The sequence below is a fragment of the Ictalurus furcatus genome, chromosome 28 (genome assembly GCF_023375685.1).
Source record: "Ictalurus furcatus strain D&B chromosome 28, Billie_1.0, whole genome shotgun sequence".
Taxonomy (NCBI): domain Eukaryota; kingdom Metazoa; phylum Chordata; class Actinopteri; order Siluriformes; family Ictaluridae; genus Ictalurus; species Ictalurus furcatus.
The window spans coordinates 11,099,176-11,121,082 of NC_071282.1; the positions used below are offsets into that span (position 1 = coordinate 11,099,176).

The window sequence follows — 21,907 nt, forward strand, 5'->3', positions numbered from 1 at the left end:
CAAAGTAATGTTCAGTGCTTTTTGCCACGTTTAAATTTTTGCATTACATGACACAGTCATTCAAACCAATGTTTTCAGATAATATTACAGTTACATTACGGTGCCCTTATTGTTCTCTACAGTGCTTTTATTTTTTTTATTGTTTTATTGGCAGTTAAAATAAGCAGATATGTTTAAGCATATTAAAAGCAAGAGTGCAATATTCCATAAACCTTCAAATTCAATACACTTTCCATGCTTAGAGAACAGTAAAATAAAACACTTGTGATCATGTTTTAAATATAATCTGGTGTTATTTTTATTTTAAAAATATTTATTCCTTTCCCCATCAAAACTGTTTATCTGACCAAATATACTATGATTTACCCTAAAATCAGTAGGCAGTGAAAGAACCCCTACATGGTATCTGGGTGGGGACGTGTTAGAGATGCTAATGCCATGGGTTGGCAAAAACTTTTTACTGTCCTGATTAAGCATTTACATCAGCATGCAAGCCAAATAGAACAGTTTTACATAGAGAACACAACAGAGTATTATATTAAATAAAAAATAAAACATTTTATGCAATTTCACTTAATATCCCAGCTGCACAAATAAATTGGTGTTTGAATATAATGATCTCATTTCTAAAGTAAAACACAGTACTTGATTTTCCTCCACAGCCCAACGCAACTATTTCCACATTTCCCGCTCTGCCATCGGCAGCACATCACCTTTCACCATGTCTCATGGAAAGCCTCATCCAACAGGTAAGATCAAGTCACTTCTGCCATATGTTCCACTTCTCTCTCTCTCTACCGATATATATATGTGTGTGTGTGTGTGTGTGTGTGTGTGTGTGTGTGTGTATGTATGTATGTTTTTAAAATGTGGTTATTGATGCGTCAGCTGTGGTCAAATCAGCAATGATGAGGGTGGAATCACTCATGCGAGTCTGTTTTACATTATTTGATGTGCACAGTTTGCACCATCTAACCACACAGAGAAAAATTGCTTTGCACTTGGGTAAAGTTCAACTCTTTCCACGCAGTATTACTAAAATGGATTCATTTGGGTCTGAAGGCAAAGGCAAATCACACATGTGCTTGTAGGAGCCAATCACACACGTAAGCATTCACTGTGCCTCTAAATTTGGCTTTATGAACTTTGACATCATTGTTACTGACTTTATCTTTGATTGCACAGTATTGTATTTTGACATTGTCTAAGTTATTGAGTTTGCTTTTAAACTAGGGTCTAGTCCAGGGGTGTCCAATCTTATCCTGAAAGAGCCAGTGTGGGAGAAGGTTTTCATTCCAACCAAGCAGAATCCACACCTGATAGTCTATTGAAAGTCAACATCAACTGATTAAACAGATTTAGTCAGGATTTGACACCCATGGTCTAGTCTGTTTGTTGATCACCTTAATTTTTGCATGTTTTGACTTTGTGTCTGATCTTTGGATTTGTCTGCTTTGCCAATATACCTGCATTTGAATGCAAACCTCTGTCCATTCATTCTCAGAGTTAATGCTCATATCAAACACCAGAATGTGGAAAAAGTGTGATCTCTGTGACTTTAACTGTGGCATGGTTATTTGTGCCAGATGGGCTGGTTTGAGTATTTCAGAAATTGCTGATCTCCTGGAAATTTCACACACAACAGTCTCTAGAGTTTAACTGAAGCTTAGAGACTATCTCATACTCATGACCTGTATCTGCATGATTTTATGCATTGTGCTGCTGCCACATGATTGGCTGAATGGATAACTGGATAAATGAGCAGCTGTACATGTGTTCCTATTAAAGTGGATTGTGAGTGTATAGCATTTAAGCAAAAGCTTCAAATAGTTTATTACATGCTCCCAATGCTGGTGTTTATAATAACTTTATTTGTAGATGATGGTCATTTCATGATTTTTGAGTTTCAGGATTACATTCAGATAGTGAATATCCACAAAAATATTTGCAGCTACTGTTTTTATAGAATAAAAGGAATTTGAATATTCCAGCATAGTACATTGTACAGCAGTGAGTGTGTTGAGAGGAAAAGAGGTTTAAGGCTTTTGTCTTCCAAAACAGTTGTTGGCCACTAGTAATGACATTGTTGTATGAATAAAAAGATGACATACCTTAAAGCTATTATTGTGCTTTTGAATGATATTCTGTTTTAAAACAGGTTGTAGTACATACAATATATTATGCACAGTCATGTAAAAAAAAAAAAAAGTACACCCTATGGAAATTGTTGACTTTTTTGACATATTTGGACAAGCAGACATTTGATCATATTTTCAATCATTTATTCAACAGAAATATCAATAGATGTGATATTCTTCTGTGGAAAAAGTAAGCATACCCTTGGCCTCAGAAACTAGTATTGCCCCCTTTAGCAGAAATAACTTCTTGTAGGGTTTTTTTGTTTGTTTGTTTGTTTTTTGCATAATTGTCCACCAGTCTTGCTGGAATTTTTGACCACTCTTCCATTCAATATTATTTCACTTGCAAGATGTTTGAGGGTTTTCTTGCATGTACTGCCTGTTTCAAATCCCCCCACAACATTTTAATAAGATACAAATCTGGGCTTTGATTAGGCCATTCCATAACCCTCCATTTCTTCTTTCTGAGCCATTCCTTGGTGGATTTGCTAGTGTGCTTAGGATCATCATCCTGTTGAAAATCCATTTTCAGTTCAACTTCAACTTTTGGACAGATGGCCTCACTTTATCTTCAAGCACTCATTGATATGATGCAGAATTCATAGTTGAATTAATGAATGCAAGCTGTCCAATCCCTGAGGCAGTGAAGCAACCCCAAACCATAACATTTCCAACACCATGCTTCACAGTTGGAATGAGGTGCATGCACTCTGATACCAACAGTTGCAAGACCAACTAACAGATCCTATGATGAAATTTTGGGGTTCTTGGAGACTTCTTTTTGCATCAGATGGTCTGCTCTTGGGCTGAATTTGCTGGGACAGCCAGTCCTGGACAAATTGGCAGTCATTTGAAATCAATCTGCACCACTTATAGATTATTTTTCTTACAGTGGAATGATGCATTTCAAATAATTTGGAGATCATTTTAAATCCCTTGCCAGACTCATAGGCATCCACAACCTTTTTTCCGAAGGCCTTATAGAACTCTTTAGATTTCGGCGTGATGATACCACACAATAGCAAAGGGAACACCAGACACTAGCTATGAGAGGGGTATAAATAAGACAGGTTCCACCTTCACTCCCTAAACAGGTTCTAATAACTGGCACCAAATATTGAACACCTGATTCAAATTTTATGGATTTGAAGATATGATAAATGTAGGGGTGTGCTTGTTTTTTCCATGTGACTGATCTGTTTTTTGTTAATTTAAATTGTGAAATTACTACAAAATGTCGATTTTATGTTTCATTTTATAGTGTATCAACTTTATTAATAAGCAATATTTCAAAGATCAAATGTCCAAATTGGCCAAATATGTAAAAAAACAAAAAACAAACAAACAAACAAAAAAACACTTCCATGGGGTGTACTTATTTTTTCACATGATCGTATGTTCTGTATATAGATTAAAATCTAATTCATAACAGATAAAGCTATTTTGCTGACAGCTTGTGATGTCTGTATTTGAATTTTCTTCAGTTTTTAACAATAAGCAAAAAAGTACCCTCAGGGAGCATAATGGGCTTCAAGACATTGCCCCATTGGTGCAGAGTGTGGAGGAAACTCCAGAACCTATCCCTACTACCATCAAAGGCACAATCCCTACATGGATCTGTGGAAATCTTCTTCGCAATGGCCCTGGAAAGTTTGAGTTTGGAAATCAACAGTGAGTAAAGATACACAAAAGCAATTGTTTGTTTGCTTTTGTCATATACAATCAATCAATAACAACATAAGTACTGCTCTATTATTATTATTATTATTCAGTTTTGGGGTAATATTAATAAATAGTACATTAATATATTGTTGACTAGTCAACTTGTCATAGTTACGGCAAATTATATTGGGATATCACTATTTTAGGAAATGTTATTAGTGCATTTAAATGCTGCTAAACATCAGCAAATAATGTCTATCAGTGATAGTTCACCACCGTGCTATGTGGTGGCGAAATGAAATGGAAGAAGCTCCATTTTGTACAATTTTAATACTGCATTCTCACTTAGTAGCAATGAGTGTTCACTATCATTTACATTTTTTCTACATACAAACTGTACACTAAAAGTTTACAGTGCACGTAAATATACATTTGATTCTAAATGATTTACATTAATTATAGTGCCTTTATATTTATATAAAATTATGTATTTTTAATTTAATCTCTTAATAAAAATGATTTAAAAATTGTTTAAGTCTTCTTTCTCTATTGGTAACTGGTTCTGGTTTCTGTATTGGTAACTGTCACGTATCGTGACAGACGTCCCTGGCTGAACAGGGAGGCAGAGTGACGACCACAGCTGAGCAGGCAGGCTGAGTGAAGTCCTCAGAGGAGCATGAAGGCAGAGCGATGACCACAGCCAGGCAGGCAGGCTGAGCGAAGTCCTCGGTGGAGCATGAAGGCAGAGCGACGACCTCGGTGGAGCAGGGAAGCAGAGCGATGTCCTCGGCGGAGCAGGGAAGCAGAGCGACATTCACAACAGGGCAGGCTGACTGAGCGAAGTCCTCGGCGGAGCATGAAGGCAGAGCAACGTCCTCGGCGGAGCAGGAAAGCAGAGCGACGTCCTCGGCTGAACAGGGAAACAGAGTGCTGTACTCAGCAGAGCAGGGAAGCAGGGCGACGTCCTCGTCGGAGCATGAAAGCGGAGCGACGACCACAGCCGGGCAGGCAGGCTGAGCGAAGTCCTCGGCAGAGCATGAAAGCGGAGCGACAACCACAGCCAGGCAGGCAGGCTGAGTGAAGTCCTCGGCGGAGCATGAAGGCAGAGCGACGACCACAGCCGGGCAGACAGGCTGAGCGATGTCCTCGGCGGAGCATGAAAGCAGAGCGACGACCTCGGTGGAGCAGGGAAGCAGAGCAACGTCCTCGGCGGAGCATGAAGGCAGAGCGACGACCTCGGTGGAGCAGGGAAGCAGAGCAACGTCCTCGGCGGAGCAGGGAAGCAGAGCGACATTCACAGCAGGGCAGGCAGACTGAGCGAAGTCCTCGGCGGAGCATGAAGGCAGAGCAACGTCCTCGGCGGAGCAGGAAAGCAGAGCGACGTCCTCGGCTGAACAGGGAAACAGAGCGCTGTACTCAGCAGAGCAGGGAAGCAGGGCGACGTCCTCGTCAGAGCATGAAAGCGGAGCGACGACCACAGCCGGGCAGGCAGGCTGAGCGAAGTCCTCGGCGGAGCGACGACCACAGCCGGGTAGGCAGGCTGAGCAACGACCTCGGCGAAGCATGAAGGCAGAGCGATGTCCTCGGCGGAGCAGGAAAGCAGAGCAATGTCCTCGGCTGAACAGGGAAACAGAGCGCTGTACTCAGCAGAGCAGGGAAGCAGGGCGACATCCTCGTCGGAGTATGAAAGAGGAGCGACGTCCCAGGCTGAACTGGAGGCTAGAGCGACATTCTCGGCTGAGCAGGAAGGCAGAGCGACATCCTCGGCTGAGCAGGAAGGCAGAGCAACGTACTCAGCGGAGGCTGCAAGCTGAACTTGGCTGGTCATGTCAGCAGACTGGGATGTGAGCAGAGCTTGGTTGTCCATGTCAACAGACTTGGGCTTGAGCAGAACTTGGCTGTGCGTGTCAGCAGACTTGGGCATGAGCAGAACTTGGCTATGCGTGTCAGCAGACTCGGGCTTTGGCAGAACTTGGGTGGTCGTGTCGGTAGACTTGGGAGTGGGCTGAACTTGGGCAACCAGGTCGGTAGACTCGGGCTTGAGCAGAACGTGATCGGCCGTGTCATTAGACTTGGGCGTAAGCAGAACGTGGTCGGCCGTGTCGTTAGACTTGGGCGTGAGCAGAACTTGGTCGGCCGTATCAGTAGACTCAGGCGTGAGCAGAACTTGGTCGGCCGTATCAGTAAACTTGGATGTGAGCAGAACGTGGTTGGCCGTGTCGTTAGACTTGGGCGTGAGCAGAACTTGGTCGGCCGTATCAGTAGACTTGGGTGTGACATCAGGAACTTGAGACTTGACCTGGACTTCAGAGACTGGAGACTGGACTTGGACTTCGGAGACTAGAGACTTGACTTGGACTTGGACCTCAGGGACTTGAGACTTGACTTGGATTTCAGAGACTTGAGACTTGACTTGGATTTCAGAGACTTGAGACTTGACTTGGACTTCAGAGACTGGAGACTTGACTTGGACTTCAGAGACTAGAGACTTGACTTGGACTTGGACCTCAGGGACTTGAGACTTGACTTGGATTTCAGAGACTTGAGACTTGACTTGGACTTGGACCTCAGGGACTTGAGACTTGACTTGGATTTCAGAGACTTGAGACTTGACTTGGACTTCAGAGACTGGAGACTTGGACTTGGACCTCAGGGACTTGAGACTTGACTTGGATTTCAGAGACTTGAGACTTGACTTGGACCTCAGGGACTTGAGACTTGACTTGGACTTCAGAGACTGGAGACTTGACTTGGACTTGGACCTCAGGGACTTGAGACTTGACTTGGACTTCAGAGACTGGAGACTTGACTTGGACCTCAGGGTTGATCTCTGGTGCTGGAGCCTCCCTGTTGACCTCTAGCTGGAGCTTGGCAGGTGAGCCCACCTCGTGGGTCTCAGGTTTGAGCTCTGAGGTCGCCAGGTTAACCTCCGGCTGGGGCTCTGATGCTGGGGCCGCCCTGTTGACCTCTAGCTGGAGCTTGGCAGGTGAGCCCACCTCGTGGGTCTCAGGTTTGAGCTCTGAGGTCGCCAGGTTAACCTCCGGCTGGGGCTCTGATGCTGGGGCCGCCCTGTTGACCTCTAGCTGGAGCTCGGCAGGTGAGCCCACCTTGTGGGTCTCAGGTTCGAGCTCAGAGGTCACCAGGTTAAGCTCCGGCTGGGGCTCTGATGCTGGAGCCTCCCTGTTGACCTCTAGCTGGAGCTCGACAGGTGAGCCCACCTCGTGGGTCTCAGGTTCGAGCTCAGAAGTCACCAGGTTAACCTCCAGCTGGGGCTCTGCATGAGTTTGCCTGTAGTAGTGGGTAAACGGCAGGGCAGGTTTGCCTGCCAGACTTACCCCCCCGAAAAGTTGTTCTAGCTCGACCCTCGCCTCCTGACTCCCAAACCGCATCATGAACTCCTCCACAAACTGTTCTACACTGTCCAGGTTCCTACAGTGCTTATCCAGTTGGAGCTGCACCCACTGACGGGCCGGTCCAAAGAACCGGGACCACATGAATCGGAGCCATTGCTTCTCCTCTGGCTTAGGGTCTAACAGGCTGGAGAAATAGAATTGACAGTCTACCAGAAAATATTCTGGGGCACCGAAAAATCCGTCAAATGGATCAGGAAGCTCCATAAATGTCCATTGTGGGAACTGGACTGAGTCCATAGCGGGGACGGTTGGCGTCGACTTCCGGGTTCTGCGTTTTCTCCGTTCTCCTGCTGCATCCATGTTTAGGCGGAAGATTCCGTCACGTATCGTGATGGAGCGGAGATAGGACGGATGCAATTGCAGTATGAACAGTTGTTTATTTTAAAAGAGAGACAGGCAGACAAATCCAAAACGTGATCCAAAAACGTAATCCAAAACATGCAAGAGGTCCGGCGATCGGCAAACAGGCATACACGAGGCTAAGCAGGAATCAAGGTCGTGGTCATGGAAAACAGGGTCGAGATACAGAACGAGAAACATGAACTATGACGAGGAACTGGGAGCGGATAATCCAGCGTGAACTAACTCTAAACATGGAACGTGACTATGACTACTAAACGAACTAATCTAACTCTACAATAATCTTCCGCACCGTGTGCTGGGAGGCGCGCGGTATATATGGGGACATGATCAGCATCTAAACTGCTAGCAGCTGAGGGCAATACAGACACACGTGAAATCCCAGCCAATGACAGAACAGGGAGGAGACATGACAGAAACATAAACAAAGCACAAGTGTCCAGATGTCACTACTCTCAACAATGGAAAAGCAGGTGCTCGCGCATTCGCGCTTAGAGCACGCTGCTTCAAGGGGGAATCATGACAGTAACCAGTTGCATAATCACATTCATGATCACTGAAATATTTAGGCCATGCTTTCCACAGACCATAATATTTCAACCTTACTTATTCAACTACCTAAATCTTTGGAACCCTTGTTCAAAATATTAACATAATAGTTATTGTCATTATGAGTGCCATCAGATGATATGCTTTTAACATATTTTACTATTATTTATATTGGGCCTCATTTTTTTACACTGGGAATGTTTCCACTAGCTTTTGGAGCATGGCTGTGGGGATTTGTGCTCATTCAGCCACAAGAGCATTAGTAAGGATTGTGCCCATTCAGCCACAAGAGCATTAGTAGGTCAGGCACTGATATTGGGTGAGAAGGCCTGGGGCACAATGTACATTACAATTAATTCCAAAGGTATTCAGTGGGGTTAAGGTCAGGTCACTTGATTTTTTTCCACTCCAACCTTGGCAAACCATTTCTTTGTGGACCTTGCTTTGTACAAAGGGGGCATAAATTTGATTTTGACATTGGTGGCGACACAAAAGCAGTCCACAGCCTAACATTTGTCACAATACTGAGTCACACTACTAACATATCACCATGTCATTGTTCAATCTTACCTGTAACCCTGCCTCTCTTCCTGCTCTGTCTGAGCTACTACCTGGCAGGACTACTTCTGTCACCTGACCTGACAAAATAACAAATCGTTGCATTCCATATAAACAGTGAGGAAACACATTTGTGGCTTAGTTTTTGTGGTATTATTATTACCATAATTGTTGACTCTACACAGTAGAAATTGAGAGAATATTTTAAGTAATTTACACTTTGACTTCTTGTAAAGTAGCTCCTAATGTCCACTCGTGTGTGTGTGTGTATGTGTGTGTGTTTGGCAATTAGGCCAATTTGTTGATATGCTGAGTCAGATTGGTGGCCAAAAAAAGAAAGGTGGACATTAGGAGCTACTTTAAAACAAGTCAAAGTATACACATACACACACAAAATCAATATGAGATGCGATTTGTCCCATATTTTTGTGCATAGAACAGAAATATTGGCATGAGTATGGTGTCTTCGTCATATTTCGGTAGTCTGCATGATGCACAGCTAGTTGACAGAGCTTTGTCGCTTCGTTCAACCGGATGTAGCTGCAGCATCTCACACATTAGCAAGAAATGGCAAAGCCAGCCGCGGGACTCATAGTAGAGAACGAGATCTGTTAACTCTTGGTGTACCACAAATTGTGCTACTGTCTTGGCCAGGACGTGCTTGTAAAAGTGATTCTTAATCTCAGTGAGACTTTTCATGGTTAAATAAAATAAATTAAAACCACAAGACACCGATGGACAACAGTGGTTATATAGGAGATGGAGGAGTCGCGACGCGAGCTCCAAAGTCAGGCGGAGAGCCGGACCTGGAAGACAGAGCAAGAGATAGAGCAGCGCTTGTCTACGGGCTCCTCTTCCAAATCCATACGAGAACCCCACGACCTTAGCCGGCTGGCTGCCTTGGCAGCGGCCGGCCCAGATCCACGAGGCTCTGAAACCCAACTCCCTTCGGACGAGAAGAGAGCAAGCCGAGAGCAGAGCTGCCTAATTGTCAAATGTTCACAATGCTGACAGACAGACCCCTCGAGGGCTGCTGTTGCATGCTCTACGCCCAAACACTTCAAACAGAAAGCATGTTCGTCTCCTCCCGTGATGAAACGGGAGCAAGCCGTAATACACTTCCTGAATCCTTTCTCGCTCATTCTTTCTTTCTCTTTTCTTTTTAAAAAGGGATAGAAAAGTTTTGAGATTTTGAGAAATAGTCGAAATGAAGCGTCTTTGTCACACAAACAACAGACATGCAGTCTCGCTGAAGATAATAAGGCTGGCGGCGTCGTTCACAGGTGCCATATATATATCATGTGACGCGCTTAATTGCCATGTCACCTGATCATGGCAGGCCTATAAGTAGAGGCATGATTTTACACAAGCTTCAGATACCGGTCACACACGCAAGGGCGCTCCCATACTGTTATGCTAAGCGCAACGTCGAAGTTCCCTTTGAAAGGGAACAACCAGTTATTATTTATTTATTTATTTATTTATTTATTTAACTTGGTTTAACTATGACGGCCTTCTCTGTGCCATGGCACACACAAAAAAAATTGCTTATACAGCTGTATAGGGGAATGTCAATATCTTGGCTCAGGACGGTCCTAGCTCCTTGGAACAAAGACTGATCTCTAGAGCACATTACAATGTATGTGTACAAAAGCAGCTCAGAAGTCACATACTGCTTTTATCACAGGAGAAACAACAGCACAGCTCTGTTTCTGACACTGTTCATTTGTAAAACACCCAACTGAACACTGTATTTCCACAACTGGATAAAATCTATTCATGCATAACAACTGTACATCTGTACCAGCACGATTGATCAGGGTTCTTCAAATCTGGCCCTTAAGGTCCACTGTCCTGAAGAGTTTAGCTCCAACTCTAATAAAACACACCTGAACACGCTAACCAAGGCCTTCAGGATTACTAGAAAATTACAGGCAGGTAATTTTGAGATAAATTCTGTACATCTGAAGAACCTGGTGGTTTTGCAATGACAATACATAGAGGTAATCACTCAAAACAAAAAATTAGGAAAATTAACAATGGTCAAGCCACTCCGCATTGGACTACTTGAGATAGAATGACCCATGTACAAACCCCTACACAAACCTGGTCATAGCCAATTTATGCCTGCCTTAATTTTCTCTCTATTCTCAGATTTAATCACTGGTTTGATGGAATGGCATTGATGCACCGCTTTCATATTGCTGATGGTCAAGTGACCTATAGGAGTCGTTTTCTGCGCAGTGACTCCTACAAGCAGAACAGTGAGATGAATCGAATTGTGGTGTCTGAATTTGGCACTCTTGCTTTCCCTGACCCATGCAAGAATATCTTCCAGCGCTTCATGTCCTTCTTTGAGAGGATGAGTGAGTATAGTCTCCTGGTTATGAATGCAAAAATGTACAGATATTGTACTTTAGTACTACACAGTCCCAGTTCAGATCTAGGTTTTGTTACATTTTTGTTACATTTTATTCCCTTACTTCATTAAACTTCTATGCAAATCTTTAATACCTTACTGGATCCGGTTTGAAAGAACAGAATTTATACAAAAATATGCAGTACAAGGGAACACCAGGACAGGATCTAAGACCAAAACTTTAACTGGTAGTGACATAGTGCTATTATAAAACTCAAGGCATAAGCATAAAATAATGTGCTGTCCACATATAGTAAGAGTTAATGGCCTGGCTCAATTAAATAAAATTGAGCCTTATTTTCCTGTTAATTACTGAGAATTATAATGTCCCACAAAACAATATTATACAGATAGATGCTTGGTCATTCCAACAAAAGCATCAGTTAAAGAACTATTTTTTTCAATTATTTAATACCTCTGTGGATCATATTTCTATTTTTTAAATACCATTTGTAGGACCTTTAGCAATATAATACTGTGGTTAACTTTCAAGTGCTGCAACAAAAATATTTGTGATTATGTTGTGAAAATATCTCCATTCACTTGGAAACTGTCTTACTGTGTAATGAGCTTATAGTCTAGGGTCTAACACACACACACACACACACACACACACACACACATCCATCCAACTAGAAAAGTCATGGGCCAAAAAGAGCTTACAAAGCAGGTTTGGGATCTCATTGTTGACAAATATCAGGAGACAGTTACAAAAAAAAAAAAAAATTCCAAGGCATTGTAAAGACAATAATCAACAAGTGGAGAAAATATGGCATGACAGTGACACTACTAAGAACAGGACGTTCCTCTAAAATTGATGAGAATATAAGGAGAAAACTGGTCAGGGAGGCTGCCAAGAGGCCTACAGCAAAATTAAAAGAATTGCAGCAATTTCTGGCAAGTACTGGTTGCTCCCTACATGTGAGCAACCATCTTCATATCTCTTGGTTATGGGTTAAGGTGGCAAGACAGAAACCATTTTTAAAAAATCACCCATGCTCCCAAAAACATGTGGAATAATGTCTAATGCTCTGATGAGACCAAAGTTGAACTTTTTGGCCATAATACCAAAAGATATGTTTGGCACAAAAAACACAGCACATCACCAAAAGAACACCATCCCCATGGGGAATGGGTGGAAGAAATAATGAATAGCTCAAAATACCAGTCAATTTTGGCTCAAAACCTTAAGTCTTCTGCTAAAACTTAAGATGAAGAGAAATTTCATCTTTCAGCATGACAATGACCCAAAGCAAACCTCCAAATCAACAAAGGAATGGGTTCACCAAAACAAGATCAAGGTTTTGGAATGGCCTAGCCAGAGGCCAGACCTAAATCCAATCAAAAATCTGTGTGGTGACCTGAAGAGGGCTGTGCCCAGCCAATGCCCAGCCAATTTGCCCAGAGTTAGAATGCTTTTGCAAATTTCAAAATATTGCTAAGTCAAGAACAGATAAGCTAGTTCATTTTATTGTGCAATTTTCCCTTTGTAGAGCCAACAGACAACACTAACGTGAGCGTCATCAAATACAAAGGTGACTACTATGTCAGCACAGAGACTAACTTTATGTACAAAATTGATCCATGTACTCTGGAAACAAAAGAGAAGGTACGTAATGTGAAGGACATACCATCTGTCATTTTTCACTCTAATCAAAATGACTTCCCTCTGTCAAGTTTCTTTTTAATTTAATGACTACATTCAATTCTGTTTAATTAAAAATAACTAGTAACAAACTTTTCACAAATACACAAAGCACAAAATACACAATTACACAGCACATACAGCACAGTCTAAAATTGTCGCAACACATTCCACAAATACATGCACAAATATAGACACTTTCTTGAATAGTCCCACAAATGTCCCACAAAAACCTATAAAACAATTTGTATCTGTAGCATAACATTTGAAAAATAACATTTTAATTGTATTGTATAGCATGTACTTATACATTTGCATTATACAACTGCAATCAAAATGATTCAAGCCCATTGCAAATCAGGTACAGTGGCAAGAAAAAGTATGTGAACCTTTTCGAATTTCATGGTTTTCTGCATAAATTTGTCATAAAATGTAATCTGATCTTCAAGGGTATAATTATATAAATATAATGTGTCTAAAATAATAACACAAAATAAATTCTGATCTCTCATGTCTTTATTGAACACACTCATTAAACATTCAAAATGGCAGTGGAAAAAGTAAGTGAACCCTTAGAATTAATAACTGGTTGACCCCCCCTTGGCAGCAATAACCTCAACCAGTCCTTCCTGTAACTGTGGATCAGGCCTGCACATCGTTCAGGAGGAATTTTAGCCATTCTTCCTGGCAGAACTGCTTTAGCTCTGTCATATTCTTTGCACATCTCATGTGTATGGCTCTCTTCAAGTCATTCCATAGCATCTCTATTGGGTTGCGGTCTGGGCTCTGACTTGGCCACTCCAATAGGCGGATTTTGTTTTTCTGAAGCCATTCTGTTGTGGACTTGCTCCGGTGTTTTGGGTCGTTGTCCTGTTGCATCACCCAACTTCTACACAGTTTCAGCTGACGTACAGACATTCTCACATTATCCTGAAGAATTGTCTGATATACTTGGGAATTCATCTTCCTCTCAATGATTGCAAGCTGGCCAGGCCCTGATGCAGCAAAGTAGGCCCAAATCATGATGTTTCCTCAACCATACTTTACGGTTGGGATGATGTTTTCATGATGATATGCCGTACCCTTTCTACGCCAGATGTAGTGCTGTGTGGTTTTTCCAAATAGTTCAATCTTAGTTTCATCAGTCCACAAAACATTTTGCCAATACCGCTGTGGAGTGTCAATGTGCTCTTTTGCAAACTTCAGGCGTGCAGCAATGTTCTTTTTAGTAAGCAGTGGCTTCCTTTGCGGTGTCCTGCTGTAGATACCCTGCTTGTGGTAAAACCTGACTCCAATTAGCTTTTTTTGAGGTCATTAACTCAAGGGTTCACATACTTTTTCCACAAGCAATATGAGTTTTTTTTTTGGTTGTTCTCAATAAAGACATGAAAGATCAATTTTTTTGTGTGTTATTATTTTAGACACATTATATTTGTCAATACCTTTGACTTAGATGAAGATCAGATCACATTTTATGACAAATTTATTCAGAAAACCATGAAATTCCAAAAGGTTCACATACTTTTTCTTGCCACTGTATATTGTCAGCAGAACTCATTATAAGTTGTATTTTCACTTGAATTTGGGGAAACCACTTGAAGCATTCATTGTGTCGAACTATTTCAATTGCTTTTGTTTGATTTGTTCATTGCAAACAGCTGAAAGTCTGTAAATTCTGACAGTAAACCTGATTTGCAATGGGGGTTGAATAATTTTGACTGCAAGTGTATTTGCAAAGTGAGCTGCAATTCTCTTTTATTCTATGCATGTTTCCATTTATTTGTGGAATGTGTTATGATTATATGAATCTGTATTTATACATGCACATTTTGCTTTGCTTTTATTTATGAGATGTTTTGTGACTTTATGTATATTTGAGTATGTGGCATCTTATTAACTGAGTTACATGTGCATAGTGAACATAGTGTGTGTGTAATTGCACACATTAGTATTCAGTTTGTGTTTGCTTAAAACACTGACATGTCTCAATTACATGTGATTCCAATATTAAATACAAAAATATGATATACTTGATAGTATCAGCCCTTAAAAATCCACCAAAAATTGTTCGCATGGAGGACATTGGAGGAGACAGCATTTTAATCATCAAGACATTGCTTATCTCAAGAACAGTTTTTTTTTTTTTTTAATTATTTGCATAAATAGTATAAAAGTGGACAAAACTCTGTGTAGACAGTAACCTGGGGTCCTTGGAGCTGTGAGGGGGCCATGCTACATACTATGCCACCATACCACTCATAAATAATCATATTAGTCTCTCTCTCTTTCTTTTTATTTTTTATTTTTACATTGTCATGTCAAGTCCAAATTTTCTACTCCTGATTTTTTGTGACTTAAAGGCAAGCGCTTGTGGAGGTCTAGATGATATTGAAAATCCCATTTCGCATACCTCTAATCAAGAAAAATTGACAACCTCAGAGACATGAACTACACACACATAACCTTAATAATAAATGTAATAATCTGAATGTGCCATCCAGAGAGAAACTTGCAAACTGACTATGATCACAAGGAACTTTCCAAGTATGTTTTGAATTCTGAATACAGCCTTTTATGTTTATGTTTGTAAATGGTTTGGATTCTGTTTTCTTTTCACTGTTTATGGTATTTCCACAATAATGCCAAGGTGGACTGGAGCAAGTTCATTGCTGTTAATGGTGCAACCGCCCACCCCCATGTTGACCCAGATGGTACAGCCTACAACATGGGCAACTCCTATAGCAGGAAAGGTGAGATCATAACACACATACACACTGAAGAACAGAAGACACTTATTTGCCTTGGGTGTCCATGGTATGGGTTGTTGTCCTGGGAGGCTGGCTTGCTCTTTACATTCAGGTTGCCATCTCACTGAAATCTTTGATGATATGTCCCAAAAATCATGTGAAGCATGTTGATTGTGGTAGGTCATGGGAGGTCTCAGACCACCGCAACTCCTTCTGTGGTGGTGCTTTTCTATCCTTGGGTGAGGGTAGATAACAGTGGTATCACAGATTTGACTGTTTTTCTCATTTACTTTGAAGCATGCTTTCCCCAGATCATTGAGCACAATGTATGTTCCTGTGAGGCATGCCAGTGGGCCCAGGCTAATGATAAGCAAATGATTTACATATTGTAGGAGATTGCATGGGGCAGTCTTGGCATTGGTATTTTCCAGTTTTGCTTCAAGTTTCTCATAGAAAATAATTAGTGGTTTGTGAAACCCCTGAGTGACATAGCTATAGGTCCAATGAGACTTTGTGTAGCCCATGTTGAAGGCAAAGGCAACATTAAGATTATGAGTGAAATGTTAATGATTAGAAGTCATTTGCCAGATCAAGAGCCGTGAAACAGGAATAACTTTTGTCTCCCTGCTTGTAGGTGGATCAACATGTTCATAGCATTTTCTGCTTCTTTCCACAACAACCTCCTGGGTTGCCTCCATTGCTTCCATCCTGATGAAGTACTTCCTATCTGCCTCTTCTTCATAACATAATGACTCTACTTTTGCTAGTTTGGAGTCATTCTAGTGTCCTACTCAGATGGAACTGTGTTTGTCCATGAGACATTTTGAATTCCCTATGCCTCTCTCAATGGGGGTATTTCTGAAGATGTGGTCAATGGGTTGAGATGCTGGGGTAGTGATCATACACAGTTAATTGAAGGAGAGAGAGTTTTGTCAGCAGCATTAGAATATGGTCCTATCCACATGCAGACTCAGAATACATATTGATTTATTTTAAGGAAACATACTGCATTTTTGTACTGGGTGTGGTCCAAGTGCACTGATTGTCTAGCAGGTTACTACTTTTATTGCTTCTGTGAAATTATTGGTGACTCCACTGCCTGTGTCAAAAAGTGTAATGTGCATTGTAAGCAGTCATGCCATTAACTTGTCTATATTTTGGTAGGGCTAGGTCTTCTGATGGAGGTTCGATACTGGGGTGTCTCTACCCTTCTGTTCTACTTCCTAAAACTGCTCGAATGAAAAGGGTCTAGATCTTAATTGGTTTGCTTTGCATGCTGAAGTCTCTTGACCTCTCAGTTGAAATAACCATCTCTTTCATCTTGCGTGGATGGGAGGGTGCCTGGGGTAAAATTGAGAATAGGCATAATCTTGGTTGTCAGAGTATGGTTGGGATGACAGTCTCAACAAGTGTAAAGCAGTCTTCAGTTGTGAGATTGTGTTGTCAGGTTTTCTGTTGTGTTAAGTGACATTGGATCCTCATACTTGTGTTGTCTATGGTTCTGACAAGAGATGCATTCACTTTAAGAGTCTTTTGGAAGGGTGCAGTTGTCGGATACATAGTGTTGTTGTTTAGGATAGAGAGTTTGAAATTCACTGGGAGTACTGCCTTTACCTTTCTCTAATTTCTTGAGGGCTGGTTGCTCAGGGGAGAATTTTTGTTCCTTCTTTGTAACTCATTTTTAATTTCTCTTTGCTGATTAAGGTAAGGGCTATGTCCAAGATCCATTCCATTTAATCTGTGATTGATGTGATACCCTGCAGGTCCATGATTCTTTTTAACACATCAACAGTCTGGAAGTCTGCTTCCTCCATCTTGGACTAGAGAGTGGTGGTGGATCAGAAGGCTTGTAAGCTTTTAGCTTGGGGGCTTGGTGGAGAGGGTGGATAAAATGAAATGGTGGCGATGTGGAGGTAAATTATCAGAACAGGTGATCTCCATTCTCCATGTTGCCAGGGTAGAAGGTGGCCATTATTTCTTGTCATGGCTCTAGGTTCTTATTTGTTGACAGATAGCTGGGCAGAATGAAAGGTTTCTTCTCCTGGACTCTTTTGTTTTGCTGGAATAATCTTTTGTTCAGTCTTGAACCTGAAGAGGAGCTTGGGATTTGATTCTTTCCCTTTGTACAATTGTGATGATATTCATTGGCATATATAGTATGTAACAGGTAGGCCAGGCACCAGGGCTAAAGTGATCCAGTAATGGAACACTGAGGTTCAGACTTTTATGTGACCAAGACCACCACAATATGATACAGTAGGTACCTGAATAGGATTGGTCCTCTCTTAGAGAAGGCTCCCATTATAAGTTAAAGCATCTGTAATACTTTGACAGGTGAATCACTTCTCTCTCACTTAGAGCTGCAACAACTAATTGATAAAATTTGATTATGGAAATCACTGTCAACGTATCTCATTATCGATTAGTTGGTGTGTGCATGGCATGGGTTACGTTTACTCATTGTGTTACTTCTGTTCTGAAAACATGCATTAGAGAGTGCATATAAAAGTTGGCTCCCAAATGACATACTGTTCACTTACACTAAGCACTATATACTCAACCGTCTAGTGTATGCATTTTAAAAGGGTAGTATCATCTCAAATGGAACACTTGGCGTTTTTTACTAACCGGAAGTATAAGCCGTTTCCCAGTCGATGGCACACAATGCCAAAAGCACATAATGTGATGCAGTTAGTGTGATGCAGTTAGTGAAAATGGGTTTCTTAAGTTAACTGTTTGCCAACACTTTTATGCCAAACATGATCTCAGTCACCATCATACAGAGGCGTAATTGTCAAGTGACAGCAGGAAAAAAAGTGTGCAACCCAAGTCCTCTAAGGCAAGGGGGCACTATATAAAGCATTTTATATTAAATGACGTGAAGAAGCTTGTAACCCGCAAACTTTATAAAGCATAGCTTGTGTAGCACAGAAGCATGACAGTGATGCACGAGCACAAACGTATGTTTATATCCAAAATGCTCCAGGGTGTGCAGGATTTGGGGAAATTGGTGTGAGTTGCTTAAAAGGTTTAGATTAATTGAAGTTTATTGTCATTATATGCTGTATTTGTGCGTTTGCAGTGTAAATTCTATCATTGATTATAATGGGAGCGATCGATTGGTAATGAGGCTGCGTTGCTCCTCACTCACAATGTAGATGTGGTGATAAATTGTGGTAGTGCAAGTAAGATCTGTAATGTCAAATTAAAACAGTACGATCAAATGAAATATAAGTAAAACAATATGCATAAATTCAATGAGTAATAGAAACCATAAGTTCCAGTGAAAGTGAGATTTTATTATTCATTTAAGACTGTAGTTACATTATCAGTGCTTTTTTGTGCATCCATAAAAATAATTCATAACTACTTATATATAATATAAATTCTCGACAGATTTACGAGTATTTCTCAGGCTCTCTCTTATTATATCCCTTCAATAAAGAGATTTATGAATGTATATCAGGCTTTTTCACAAGGTTCCTGCAAAAAGGTTCCAGTGCTGTGAAAAAGTATATGCCCCATCCTGATTTCGTCTGTTCAAACTAAATAGTTTTAGATCTTCCAATGAAATAAAACAAAAAGGCAACCTGACACACAATACAGTTTTTATTTATTTATTTATTTATTTTATTGGAAAAAAAAAAAAGTTATCCAACATCTATCATCAATGTGAAAAACTAATTGCCCCTTAAACTTAAAATCTGGTTGTGCCACCTTTAGTAGCAATAACTGCAACCAAACGCTTCCAATAACTGGTGATCAGTATTTCACTTACTTCTAGGACTAGGATTTACTCCTATGCTTTGGATCATTGTCTTGCTGCATAATCCAGTTGTGCTTGTGTTTCAACTTATGGACTGAAGACCGGACATTCTAATTTAGGATTTTCTGGTAGAGAGCAGAATTCATGTTTCCCTCAATTATTGCAAGTTCCCCAGGCCCTGAAGCAGCAAAGCATCCTCACACCATCACACTTCCACCACCATGCTTGACCATAAGTATGATGTTCTCTTTGTGGAATTCTGTGTTTTGTTTACACCAGATGTAATGGGACCCCTATCTTCCAAACAGTTCCACTTTCGACTCAGAACATTCTCCCAAAAGGTTTGAGGACCCTCAATGTGTGTTTTGGCAAAATTTAGACAAGCCTTAATGTTTTTCTGGGTTAGCAGTGGTTTTCACCTCGTCACCCTTCCGTGGATGCCATTTTTGCCCAGTGTCTTTCTGATAGTGGAGTCATGAACAGTCACCTTTATTGATGCTAGCGAGGCCTGTAGGTCCTTCGATGTTGTCCTTGGGTCTTTTGTGACTTGTCAGATGAGTATTTGCTGTTTTCTTTGAGGAATTTTGGAAAGTTGGCCACGTCTGGGAAGGTTCACTACTGTGCTGAGTTTTTCCATTTGGAGATAATGGCTCTCACTGTAGTTCTTTGGAGTCCTAGAGCCTTTGAAATAGCTTTGTAACCCTTCCCAGATTTATGTATTTCAATCACCTTCCTCAACATTTATGAAATTTCTCTCAGTTTTGGCATAGTGTGTTACTGAGTAAGACCTTTTAACTTTTAACTTCATGCTGTTGAAAAAGTTCTATTTAAGTGTTGATTTGATTGAACAGGGTTTGCAGTAATCAGGCCTGGTTGTGTCTAGTCCAGTTGAACCCCATTATGAATGCAGTTTCATAGATTTGGGGAATTATTAACTACGGGTGCAAATACATTTTCACACAGGCCCAGTTGTTATTGAATAACTTTTTTGCTTCAGTAAATAACATTATCATTTAAAAACTGTATTTTGTGTTTACTCAGGTTGCCATTGTCTTATCTTAGATTTTGTTTTAACTTCTGAAACAATTTAGTATGAGATATACACAAAAACAGAAGAAATACTTTTTCACAGCATTGTAAGCATTAGATTTGAGCTAAAGTAAATTATAATCACATGTTGCATGTGTTTGGTAGGTGCTTTGTACAACATTATCAGAGTGCCCCCAAGGAATGAAGACCATGATGATACACTGCAGGGGGCAAAGGTGCTGTGTTCCATTTCTCCTGCTGATAAAAACAAACCTTCCTATTACCACAGCTTTGGTAATTGCACACACCAAACACATAACAGCTACTCATGGTTGCATTCATAATTTAATCTGAACACTAGACATTAAACAATCAGGACATCTGTGCTTTTAAATTTCCTGCAGCAAGCCAGTGGGCATCACAAAGACTCTGAAAGAGGTTATACATGTTTAAAAACAGAATTTCATACCAGATTTTCAATAAAACAATACAATTTCAAGAAAACATTTATGCAAATTGAGATATGTTTGTGTGTTCAAGCTATTAGATTGTAAGAAGAATCTCAAGCTTGAATTTAGGTAACCCCTATTGTAACTTTTCCCATTGCCATTTGATGGTACTAGGTATGATGCCAAAGTGTTGAAAATATATTTCTTGTAAACTATATTATACTATAAAACTATAATATAAGTCAAGGTAATGGATTGTTGGATAGACCTTGCACATTATTGAGTCTTGGGGTGCTCCAAAAGATGGATCTAGAGACAATAAGAAACTTGATTTCTGGCTGAAATGGCTTAAATATTTTTTCAAAGCTCTGACATGGCACAGCACTCTACTATTAAAATGCTAAAACATGACTCTTCCTTTCATTTCAGCTTAGTACTGTATTTGAGGAAGTCACTGAATGATGAAACAGTACACAGTAAAATCCATAGTGTTGAATTAACACCAGGAGTGTCCAATAAGTCCAATGGACTTAGTTAAACACTGTAGGGTGTGAATTCAACACTGTGGGTGTTAAATCAACACTGGTAATTTTGCTGTGTATAGATGCAACATATGTTAAATCCCTTTGCTTTTTTTCATCCCAGCCATGTCTGAGAACTATGTGGTGTTCGTCGAACAGCCCATAAAGATGGACCTGCTTAAGATAGTGACATCTAAGATGAAGGGGAAAGGCATAAGTGACTGTATCTACTGGGACCCAAAACAAGAGACTGTCTTCCATGTTGTAAACAAACATAATGGAAAGGTGTCAACAAAGAGCCTCCTTAACATCCAAGCTAAAACTTATTTTGAGATTTTCATTCTTAAATGTATTTCTCTCCCTATCTTGTATAGTGTAATATAATCTGTGTATCATTAACTCTTATAGATAGCAACCAATAATACTTTGCTTTAATAAGTAACAGAATTTTTTGCTGGTTATGTAATAGGTGCATCCAGTGAAGTACCACACCAAGGCTCTATCCACCTTTCACCAAATCAATGCGTTTGAGGAGGATGGCTTCCTCATAGTGGATATGTGCTGTTCAGATGATGGCAAGGCCCTTAATATCTACTATCTTCAGAACTTGCGCAAGTCTGGAGAAGCACTGGATGAGGTTAGTAATGCTGT

The 21,907-nt window shown here is 40.7% G+C and overlaps 1 protein-coding gene across 3 annotated transcripts in view; it reads left to right on the forward strand.

Annotated features, from left to right (window-relative positions):
* bco2a (beta-carotene oxygenase 2a) overlaps positions 1-21,907 on the forward strand; it is a 35,979-nt gene that overhangs the window by 10,894 nt on the left and 3,178 nt on the right. For 2 of the 3 annotated variants that reach the window (XM_053617757.1, XM_053617756.1), the window contains exons 2-9: positions 663-749; positions 3,623-3,809; positions 10,835-11,046; positions 12,593-12,708; positions 15,392-15,494; positions 20,452-20,580; positions 21,381-21,541; positions 21,726-21,893. In XM_053617757.1, coding sequence (XP_053473732.1) covers positions 663-749; positions 3,623-3,809; positions 10,835-11,046; positions 12,593-12,708; positions 15,392-15,494; positions 20,452-20,580; positions 21,381-21,541; positions 21,726-21,893 — 1,163 coding nt within the window. The remainder of the gene's footprint in view (positions 1-662; positions 750-3,622; positions 3,810-10,834; positions 11,047-12,592; positions 12,709-15,391; positions 15,495-20,451; positions 20,581-21,380; positions 21,542-21,725; positions 21,894-21,907) is intronic. The other variant, XM_053617758.1, reaches the window with a different exon arrangement.